Source organism: Diabrotica virgifera, chromosome 5 (assembly GCF_917563875.1).
Source record: "Diabrotica virgifera virgifera chromosome 5, PGI_DIABVI_V3a".
Lineage (NCBI taxonomy): Eukaryota > Metazoa > Arthropoda > Insecta > Coleoptera > Chrysomelidae > Diabrotica > Diabrotica virgifera.
In genome coordinates, this window is record NC_065447.1 from 49704494 (window position 1) to 49717037 (window position 12544).

Genomic DNA, 12544 nt, shown 5'->3' on the forward strand with positions numbered 1-12544 from the left:
GCATAAATATTGGCAATATCATTTTAAAGTCTTCTACTTTAAAATGTATAATATATGTCTGAATTGCCGATATAAATGAGTCAGATTAAATAAATTATTGGAAGAATTTTTTTACTAAGCAACAACATTTTTGTTTAATTCATTAATATTTTTTGTATTTTGACAACGACACCCGATTTGGGCGTCGAAACGTTAATAAAATCATTTTAGTAAAATTGTGGCTTATTTCTCATCAAAACTAGTTAATTGCAAAAATGCCACAAGAAAATAGCTTCAGAACAATAATAATAAAACATATACTTATAGTAAAGAATAAAAACAAATACGAAGTGTCTACACCGCAACCGTCAAATAAATGTTACCAATTTATGCCAAAATGTCCACCTTTGTTCGATGACAGTTAGAGTGTAATCCGAACAAGTGTACATACTTTATAAAACGCTTTATATTCCACTTATCCAAAGTAAATGAAACAAGTTACGGTATGTTTTTTTAAATTCACATTGTCGAGTGGCTGTAATTAAAGTGTACTCGGTTAAACGATTCTAAAAAGGAACACACCTACGACTTAAATCTTTTGTGTTGGTATCACGTGACGTCACGTGCTATGACGCGGATGACATGCAACGGTATCTATATTGTACTTGAAAAAATAGTATTTGAAAAAATCAGTACGAAGTGTTTTTCAAAATTTCGTTTTATCTCAGGCAAAGAAAAATCCACTTCACACTTACAACAAAAAAAAGAGGTTAAAATGGTCAAAAGAGCATTAAGATTGGACTCATTCACGATGTAATGCAACACAATGGAGTGAGGCGAGTCCAGATTTAACCCTTTCAGCCCCGGTGACGCGTACGCGCGTCCAAATATAACTGAAGAGCTTAATGTGAAACAATGACAAGTCTCAAAAAGGTAAAAGTGAGATATTTGACTTTGAATGTAAAAAATAATATTAAAAAATCCAGTAACAACTTTTATTGTTTTAGTTTAGATAATTCGATGCATCATGCCCTATGGGACTATAGTTGACAACAATATTAATCAAATTACTTGAAACTCAAGAAAAAACAGCATTTATTTAAAAAAATGTGGCTTGTTACATTATTCCATTAATAATAAATACCCAAATTTTAGATATATGTAGATTCAGAATTTTCTATTATTGACCGAGTTCGGGGTGGTTTCAACCCTACAGGTGTTAAACAGTGTTTATTTCTTTGTCTCCATTAACTTGTTGGATTTTTTGACGGGTGTGTTTGGTTTTTATTGATGGACTTGGTTCATTATCCTACAACCAAATGCAATAATATAACAAGCCACGTCATAAGCCACTACATTAATCTTGAATGGTAATAATGTGACAAGCCACATTTAGGAAAAAATTACATATCGCTGGATTTTCAATACTTGTGTCACTTCTAGATTGTACATAGTCAGGGACACGGTCACTGTCATCGAATGTCAAGTCAACTTTGCTATTTTTCTTTCTAGAATCGTCAGAACTCAATAATTATCCGAAACGCTTCCGCCCATGTTCGCCATTTCGATGTGGTTTGTCATTATGTCGAGTAGATACTAGAACAAACTAGGCCTATGCAATAGTGTGACCATAGATTTATCGAGCCATCTATTAACGAAGGGCTGAGATAATTTGTTAGTGGCTTGTTATACTATTACTTTAACTAAGAATAACACTAACTCTTTTTGAACTCATGTGTGGCTTGTCATTGTTTCACATTAAGCCCTTCAACTATAAATCAGTGCCGTGGACGCGTAACCGCGTCTTCCGCTCATGTTCGCCATTTTGATGTGGTTTGTCATTATGTCGAGTAGATACTAGAACAAACTAGGCCTATGCAATAGTGTGACCATAGATTTATCGGGCCATCTATTAACGAAGGGCCGAGATAATTTGTTAGTGGCTTGTTATACTATTACTTTAACTAAGAATAACACTAACTCTTTTTGAACTCATGTGTGGCTAGTCATTGTTTCACATTAAGCCCTTCAAACTATAAATCAGTGCCGTGGACGCGTAACCGCGTCCGAAGTATTCAAACGAAATTATTTCTGACGGCACAGGAGCAATATTAGAAATATTAAAGCGGAGCATATTGGAAATATTAAAGCGGAGCTGAAAGGGTTAACGTGTGTGTTGTGGACATTAGGAGTCGCGTTATTCGCAGGAAAAATTAACGATGTTATTTTATATGGTGTTGAATCGTGGACCTTGAACAAAACTATATGCAGAAGATTTGAAGCATTTGAGATTTGGTTATGTTGGAGAATACTTAAGTTTCCGTGGACTGACTGAGTTATAAATGAGGTCAGAAGAATGAAGAACCGACAGGTAGTGACCACCATCAAATCTCGAAAGTTGGAATACCTTGGACACATTATGCGATATGCCCTCCTACAAGCCATCCTGCAAGGAAAAATATTTGGAAAGCGAGGTCCGGGAAGAAGAAGAACATCCTGGTCAAAGTACCTCACAACCTGATTCAACACAACATCTTGTAATTACTTAAAAATACTAATATTATCACAGCCTGTTTCTTTGTTTGTAACATTTATCTATTAACTAGTCCCTACAGAAATTGTTAGTTGAATGCAAGTCTCTAAGAAATATGGTCAACCATATATTATGTATACTTACTTTTTTAGAGTGAGAATATGGAAACTGGAAATCGTCCTCTGGATACAAGACGTCGACTGTATGTGAATGTAGCAAACTGAGGATATAGCGAGTATATACTACTGCATCGATACCACGAGCTTCCAACTGTTCATCTAGCCAATTAGAGACGGCCGAAGGCATTGACACCACTTGAGGGTACTTCATAATATGCTGCAAAATATAATACTTCCGAGTTAACACTAGTGGTTGGCTTTCTGTACCTATATGCTATCCATAGTACTTCAGTGAAATAAGCAAGACCATGTTTGAGACTTTAAATCATCCAGTTGACAACGTTTTTGGTTATTGAAGACCTATAGAAAGAAAACCTTCCTATTTCTATTAACTGCTATCAAAAGAAACTTACAGTATTTCGAAGTTCATCAACATTTTTGAACGCTTGAATTTTTAGTTCCCGCTTAACATCCATATACAGGGTGATTGATTAGTAGGGTAAAGCTCAATAGCTCCGCTATAGTAATAGGTAGCAATAAAAATTAATAACAAAAATTTTAGCCACCTTTGAGCTTCACATTAAAAAATTAGTTAGAATGTTACAGGGTGTTCGATAACACAGTGGCAGACCTAACTTATGTTTTTTTAAATGGAAGACCCTATATTTTATTTTAAATTGGAAATCCTGTTAACTTCTCCATCACAAAAATATAAAGGTTTGTAATGTTATACAGGGTATTTACAAAGTTATAACCAATTTTGTATGAAAATCGTAACAAGTTCAACTCCCTGTATACATAAAAATAAGCACAACAGCAATGGTTTATTAATGCTATATTTTTTTATTTATTGTCAAAATTTTTAAGAATTATTGATATTGCTAATTTTCTTTATATTAAATACAGGGTGAGTCAAAACGCAAGTACATTATTTTCTCAGTAATTTTAAATGGAACAAACAAAATATCGGAAACAACAAAAATTAAAATCGACAGTTGCATTAAAAGTATACTGCTCTATGGAGCAGAAACATGGAAACAGGACGAAAATACAAATAAAAAACTACAAACATTTGTAAACAAATCTCTAAGAAAAATCCTGAAAATATACTGGCCAAACAAAATAACTAATACAAAACTATGGGAAAAGACAAAGCAAACTAACGTATCTACTACAGTCAAGGAAAAAAATGGAAATGAATCGGCCACACTTTAAGGAAAGACCAAAGCAGCATAGCAAGACAAGCACTTGAATACCAACCAGAGGGGAAAATAAAGAGGGGCAGACCAGACAACAGCTCGAAAAGAACAACAACGAGAACACGAAAAAATTGGACTAAGATGGGGCGAAGTCAAAAAGAGAGCAAAATATAGAAGAGAGTGGAGGGAATTAGTTCACAATTTATCCAGAGAATAAAAACAAAAGAAGATGCGCTGTCCCGGCCAGACAGCAATCTTACACTTTTGGCCAAGAAACGCATAAGCGCCCAATACTCCACAAGGAGGGATGGAACGAGAGAGAATAATGAAGTTTATAAAATACCTCCAACAACAAGGGATGAGATGAAAAATAGAATACAAAGTGTATTTCGATGTGTTAATTTACAAATGCTCCGTAGAGTAAGCAGCTCATTCAATGATCGTTTTTAGGCGTACATAAATGTGTTAGGAGGTAATTTTGAACACCTTATGTAATAAAAATATTAAAAGTAGCTTCTGATTTTTTCAAACATGTTTTCTTTTGCAAAATGTATTATTTTTATTTCTTTATTTGCTACAGTGTTACATTGATGACCGGATTGATAATCGGTAATCTTCAATTGTCAATTCAGTCATGGCTTACTTAAAATTTAGATAAATTTAAACACCTAAAATAATTTGCTCTGAAAAATGAAAATATCTCGAAAACTAATAAATTTGGGCATAGGGAATGTTATATAAAAATTGAAGTACGTTAATGTTACTTTTCAATAATGATATAAAATACAGGGTGTTCCATTTAACATTACTGAGAAAATAATGTACTTGCGTTTTGACTCACCCTGTATTTGATATAAAGAAAATTAGCAATATCGACCATTCTTGAAAATTTTGACAATACGTTAAAAAATATGGCATTAATAAACCATTGTTGTTTTGCTTATTTTTATTTATACAGGGAGTTGAACTTGTTACGATTTTCATACAAAATTGGTTATAACTTTGTAAATACCCTGTATAACATAACAAACCTTTATATTTTTGTGATGGAGAAGTTAACAGGATTTCGAATTTAAAATAAAATATAGGGTGTTCCATTTAAAAAAACATAAATTTGGTCTGTCACTTTGTTATCGAACACCCTGTAACATTATAACTAATTTTGTAATGTGAAGCTCAAAGGTGGCTAAAATTTTTGTTATTAACTTTTATTGCTATCTATTACTATCCGCTGTGAGCTCGTACGTAGAGGGGATATTTACAAATTCTCGAGCGCCAGTAGTGGCAAGTCTGTAAACGTTTACCGGAAATTTGACATAAATGTCAAAGTGATTAATGTAAAATTAAAATTAAAAACATTAATTATAAAAAATATTAGTTGGTCAAAGCTGTGGTATATATTTTTACCTTAAATATACTTACGTTTTAAATACTGAATTTAAGTTTTTTTAATGTTCCGTAATATGTAATTATAATTTAATCTAAAAATCTTAGCGCCATCTACACGATAATTGTGAAAGTATCCGAAGTAAGAAATTCATATTTTATCAATAGAACGTCAAAATGATAAGCCAAATCTTAAAAAAATCGATTACAATTTAATTAATTTTTTGCGTTGTAAATGTTAAGCGATAACAATTAAATAATAAATTTGAAAATTACCGGTGAAAGATAATTCCAGTAATCCGCTAGGAGCGCCACCAGCGAAGCTCAGAGCGTATAGCGGAGCTATTGAGCTTTACCCTACTAATCAATCACCCTGTACAATGCTGTCAAGTTTAATATTATCCCTTCTTCATTATTTTCTTACTAATGTTATTGCAAAAAAGGGTTTTTGGGAGACTAAACTAATAGAAAAACTTTTAAACTAAATGACTAAAATTTTGAGGGTTTGTTAAGTACCCCAATATCCAACTTTGGGTAAAATAGCAAAGTTCTAGGTTGATTTTAATAATAGTTGTTAACAAATAACGATTTTGCTTTATTCTGCAGTTTGCGAAGCAAGAAATTGATTTTTTCACTTTTAAAAATCGCCCTTTGAAGCTTTTTTATGTTCTAAAAAAATCAAATTTTGTAATTTTATGTCAACTATTTAGCCTTTTATTGGGATGCAAAAAATCGCGTTTTTTGCATCAAAAAAAGGCTCTGAACTCTTGACTCTTGCTTATAGGTCTACAATAACTAAAAAAAAGTTGATACCTGGATTATTCAAAGACCCGACCAGGGTCGTTTTTTTGCTTATTTCCCTTTATTATTTATGTTACCATAAATCAATCGAATTACCTTCCTTTTGGTAATACAAGTCATCTTTTCTATCGCTACCCACCACTTATATTCATATTAATTCTTATCACACATCCCCTTGGGAATAAAACACAATTTGCAAAAACTTTTTTATCTGACATTTGAATTTATAAACATTTCAAATCAGTCATTAGTTTACGCATACTTTCTACTAATCATTTTGACAATTAGTTATGTATGATCTAAGTAACAAAATAATAGTCCGGGAGGTAGCGTCACATTTGACCGGAGCATTTTGGCATGGCTGTTTTTTTTATGGTAAGTTGTTACAAAGCTTATTAAGAAATGGTGTGTCAGCTGGCCCAAAACCGGGGCATAAAATGAAAAAATGATCAGGAAAATCAATAATAAAAATAATTACACTTTTATAAACAGGAACTTTTTATAATACCACATTTTTATTATTTATACGACACAATATAAAAAAGTATTATAAAAACAATTATTTTTCAAGTCAAAATGTCAAAAGTTTAAAAACAAAAAGATTTCCGATGCCGGGAATCAAATCCGAGCCTCCTGGGTGTAAGCCAGGTATTCTAGCCACTAGACTAGCGATACTCAACCTTTTTCTTTCCTGGGCCACATAGTAGCTACTGCCACAGCTTGCGGGTCGCAATCAAGATGAATTAGTATACAGGGTGTTTCATTGGGAAGCGGAAACACTTGAATAGTGAATAGAGGTAAATAAGGCGGTTCTAGACATACTAAATTTATTGCTCCACCGACTTTATAACCGAGTTACAGGGTGTTTTATCGATTTTGCCCATTTCTTTCTGGACCCATAACTTTAGAACCACCTTTTATATTTTTTTGATATGCGGTACACATGTCACATTTAGAAACCAAACCACCCAACTACTAATCACAAGAAAAATCCAGGTCCGGATTAAGCAAAATTATAAATCCATTGTGACCTTGAAACAACATCCTGTATATTGAAATTTTAAAAACCCATTTGCACATTTGAAAAGAGCTTTAATGGAGCTTCCATTTTTTGCGCAGACAATTCAATGGCTTTAATCAGCGTTTCTCAACCTTTTACCCTTTGCGACCCAATCTTGCATAATTATTTTCGCCGCGCCCCCCCTCGTTCAATAAATTTGACAAAAAACAGTAAAATCTTACTTTTTAGTATTGAGTGCTCTTTAGGATTATATCTCCTATTCAGTGTTCATGTGTATTTTATTTTTTATTTTGTCAGAGTTTTGTTTTGCTTCGATTTTAGTAAGTGTTCGATGATGTTAGTGTATTTTTTTATATGCTCACGCCCTCCCATTATTAAAAGCGCACCCCCCTAGGGGGGCGCGTCCCACAGGTGGAGAAACGCTGGCTTTAATTTTGCAATTATGTCGAAATTTTTAAGAACTCGAACTTTCAAAACAAAAATTTCGATATAATTTCAAAATTAATGTCATTAAATTATCTGCGCAAAAAATTGAAGCGAGCAATTAAACTTAGTTTTTTGTGCTCTTTTCAAATGTGCAGACGAATTTTGAAAATTTTAATATACAGGGTGTTCTTTCAAGGTCACAATCGTTTTAAATTTTTTTTTGTTAATCCGGACCTGAATTTTTCTTGTGATTACTAAGTAGGTCGTTGCACGGGCGCCCATACCCATGGGCAGGGGGTGGCCGTGCCCCTCCCCCCTAGATTTTCGGGTGCTGTTAACTATATATGGTTATCCAAAGTATACAAAATATAATGTGCAAAATCTTCACGTCTGCCCCCCCCCTGAAAATTTTTATATGGGCGCCCGTAGGTCGTTGCAATTTGTTTATTATCTTTAATAATTTATTATTAAAAGTTAATAATACCTTGCTTTTGAATCAGAGTTCTTAAAAATTTCAATATAATTTAAAATTAAAGTCATTCAATTGTCTGCCACACGCCCAAACACGCTTCAAACACATTGGTACACTATCAAATAATGAAAAACACATGGAATTTGACAAATAATTTGATCACAGGGCCCTTTAGTTAGCCTTCGGGCCGCATGAAAAACGCTAGAGGGCCGCATTTGCCATATAAGTTCTAGGGTTTTTTTCCATCTACTATCATATTATTTTTTCTTGCCTAAAAGACCCGGAGTCACGCCAGCTGACAGCCATTTTCGTTATCAAACAAGTACTAACCACCAAAATAAATTCATAGAATCCGTGCCAAAATTACCGTAAAAATTTGACACTACTTCCCAGACTAAATACATAATTCAAAGTTTCTCTTCGAATTTTGTGATTTAACCACAGATTATTTAACGTAGATAAAATTTGTTCAGTCCATTCTTGTATCGACATATCGAAGTAATTTAGTACAGCAAATAACACCCTGTTCGGGACTGTGACAAGCCCAGTCCAGGAAAACTAATACACAGGTACGCAAATGATGATAAATATATTTTTCAAAATATGTTTCCATCCGGGATAAATACAGAGTTTAGTAATAATTCAATAACCAACCCACAAATGTATCAACAAGTCAACACACAAGGGCAACTAGCCATGAATGTACAAACCACGCCATATCTAATATCGGTGTCGCAACCAGCACCAACTAAACCAATGCCACCTAACTTGTACCCTCCACTACCACAGACACAAATTCCATTAGTGCCGATCACATATCATAGTTCTGCTTCAAATTATCAATTACAACGATTGCCATCCACCAGTGAAGAAGAGGAAGAAAACAACGAACCAGCTAGCAACAACGATTGGCAAGAAATTAGAAGCTCAAAAAGAAGAAAAATCAGAAAAACAACAGACAATGCAAACAGTACAAATATTATTGTAACAGAAAATAGATTTGAAGCGCTAGAAAATGAAGTAATCCCTCCCAAGGAGAACAACACAGCAAACCCTCCACCATTTTCATACACGGTGTACAAGACTATCAAAAAATGGTACAAAAAATTAAGGATGTAGCAGAAAGGGAAGAATATCATACAAAAAGTTTAACTAACAATGTCGTAAAATTAAGTTGTGGCACGCCAGATACATATAGAAAAATGGTTAGATATTTTAATGAACATAACATTTATCACCATACATATCAGTTAAAACAAGATCGAGCCTATAGAGTTGTAATAAAATACCTTCACCACTCTACAAACACCGAGGATATAAAAAACGAACTCCTAAAACTGGGTCATAAAGTTCGAAATATAATAAATGCACAACACAGAATTACTAAAGAGCCACTTAATTTGTTCTTCGTGGATCTCGAACCGGCAGCAAATAACAAAGATATTTATAACTTAAGGGGGCTACAGAATAGAGTTATTGAAATTGAACCTCCCCGAACAACCAAAAATCGCATAATACAATGCATGAGATGCCAATCGTACGGTCACTCCAAGTCATATTGCAATAAACCATTTGTATGCGTCAAATGCGGAGGAGCCCACAATACCACAACTTGTAAGAAGACTAGAGAAACTCCAGCAAAATGTGCATTATGTGGTGGGGATCACCCCGCAAATTATAAAGGATGTGAACATTACCAAAAAATTTATAATATTAATAACAGGTATCATAACAGAGGAAACGTATTAAATCCAGCAATAAATCAAATACATACACAACCCAGAATATATACACAACCCAGGATTCAGAATCAGTATGAAAGTTACGCTCAAGCTGCAGCAAATAATCAGAACAATAACGAAGATACAGCGAGTATACTTACCAAATTTCTAGAAGAGTTTAAAAATTTATTTAACCAGCTAATGCAACAAAACAGTATGGTGCTCAACATGATTTCCATGCTAGTAAATAAAGTAAACTAACAATGTCAAAGTTCATAAGAATTGCCCAATGGAATGCCAATGGTCTTCCTAATCATAAAGAAGATATAAAACTATTTCTGGAACAAAATTTCATTGACATACTACTAGTAAGTGAAACCCATTTTACAGACAGAACCTACTTCAAGATACCTAAGTATAAATTATATTACACAAATCACCCAGATGGTACAGCCCACGGAGGTTCAGCCATATTGATAAGAGAAACTATAAAACATTATGAAATGCTAAAATACGAAACAAATCACATTCAAGCAACATCGATAAAAATACAAACTCTTCCATATGATATAACTGTCACAGCAATTTATTGTCCGCCCAGGCATAGACTTACAAAAGAAGATCTTCTACCCTTTTTCGAAACTCTAGGGCCAAAATTTATAGCAGGTGGAGATTACAACTGTAAACATACGCTATGGGGTTCACGCCTAACAACCACCAAAGGCAGAGAGCTAGCAAAAGTTATCCAGGATAAAAGCTACTCATTCCTATCGACGGGATCACCGACATATTGGCCAACCGATCCAAATAAAACACCAGACCTATTGGATTTCTTTATTACAAACGGAATATCTCAATCATATACAGATGTAGTACCAAGTTTTGATTTATCATCAGATCATAGTCCCATAATTGCCACAATTAGCACAACGGTGATAATCAAAAAACCAACACCTCGACTGCATAACTTCAAAACAAACTGGGACACATACCGGCTAATCATAGAACAGGAAGTAAATCTACTAGTGAGATTGCAAACTCCCGAACAAATAGAAACAGAAACTAATAATCTAATCAACTTACTTCAAAATGCTGCCAAACAGTCTACCCCTCAACCTGGACAAAAAAAATTTTCAACCAACATTCCTCTTGAAATAAAAAGACTAGTAGCAGAAAAACGAAAAGCCAGATCAATTTGGCAAAGAACTCACAGACCAGACGACAGGACAGTTTATAATAACAAAACAAGAAACTTAAAAACAGCTCTAGAACAGATGAGAAACAACTCATTTGAAAACTATGTATCAAACCTTTCGCGTCAAGATAACTCTATCTGGAAACCAATCAAAAACAAAAATAAACCAATAAATACTTCACCTCCAATTCGGAAAAACACATTACCACCAGGACCATGGGCAAAAAGCAACAAAGAAAAAGCTGATTTATTTGCTGAACATCTAACTGAAGTCTTCAAGCCACACGACAATGACCAAGTACAAGAAGTAGAGCAGGAACTAGCCTTACCAATTAATCAACGAGAGCGACTAACTTTAATTACACCGAAGGAGATCAAAGATGAAATTAATCATTTGAATGAAAAGAAGGCACCAGGCACTGATCTCATAACAGCAACAATGCTAAAACAACTTCCTAAAAAAGGTATCATGAAGTTATTGTACATATTAAATGCAATCTTAAGACTTAATTATTGGCCTATATCACTAAAAATTGCCCAAGTAATTATGATACCGAAACCTGGTAAAGCTTTAACGGATGTTTCATCATACCGCCCAATAAGTCTACTGCCAATAATGTCAAAACTCCTTGAAAAGCTGTTACTTAAAAGAATTATGAGCGACCTAGAATTCCAAAACTGGATCCCAGAACACCAATTTGGATTCCGGCAAGGTCATTCTACAGTGCAACAATGCCATCGCATATCAAATGTAATTAATAGAGCTTTGGACAATAAACAGTATTGCACAGCAGCCTTTCTGGACATTAGCCAAGCATTTGATAAGGTATGGCACCCAGGATTACTTTATAAAATCAAAAAATCCCTACCCAACAAATACTTTGACTTATTAAAATCATATCTAAATCACAGAGAATTTGAAACTAAAGTGGAGGATGAACTATCAAACCGTAACAAAATTCAATCAGGAGTCCCACAAGGTAGTATATTGGGTCCACTTCTTTATGTACTGTACACATCCGATTTACCAACCTCTCCACAAACCACCATTGGAACTTTCGCTGATGACACAGCAATATTTGCAACTGAAGAGGATCCAAGAACTGCAGTATTAAAACTTCAAGAACACCTAGACCAAATTGGACAGTGGTTAAAGAAATGGAAGATAAAAGCTAACGAAACTAAGTCAACACATATAACTTTCACACTAAGGAAAGACCAATGCCCAAATATTAGCCTTAATCAAGTCAACATACCACAACAGAACATCGTCAAATACCTGGGGCTTCATCTTGATTCTAAATTAAACTGGAAACAACACATTTTAAAGAAGAAGAAACAAATTGAGTTGAGAGTGAAAGAAATAAATTGGCTTATAGGTAGAAAATCTCGACTCTCAATTGAGAACAAACTGCTGATTTATAAAACAGTCATCAAACCTATATGGACGTACGGTATAGAACTATGGAGTTGTGCCAGCAAATCAAACACAAAAATTATCCAAAGAACTCAATCAAAAATTCTACGCACCATCGCAAATGCCCCGTGGTACATTTCCAACCAAACCCTTCATACAGACCTAAACATCCCGTTAGTCAGCACAGTAATTCAAGAAAGAGCCAACAGACATCACGAGAAATTGGAAGACCACCCCAACCAATTAATATTACCATTACTGCAGCCACTAAACAA

General features: G+C 34.2%; 1 protein-coding gene across 3 annotated transcripts in view; it reads right to left on the reverse strand.

Annotated features, from left to right (window-relative positions):
- The window catches only part of LOC114341448 (uncharacterized), a 148751-nt gene that overhangs the window by 103539 nt on the left and 32668 nt on the right, over positions 1–12544 (reverse strand). For all 3 annotated transcript variants that reach the window (XR_007698444.1, XM_050652482.1, XM_050652481.1), the window contains exon 3: positions 2657–2848. Coding sequence is in view for 2 of the 3 variants with exons in the window: in XM_050652482.1 (XP_050508439.1) it covers positions 2657–2842 (186 nt within the window). In the remaining variant the exon portion in view is untranslated. The remainder of the gene's footprint in view (positions 1–2656; positions 2849–12544) is intronic.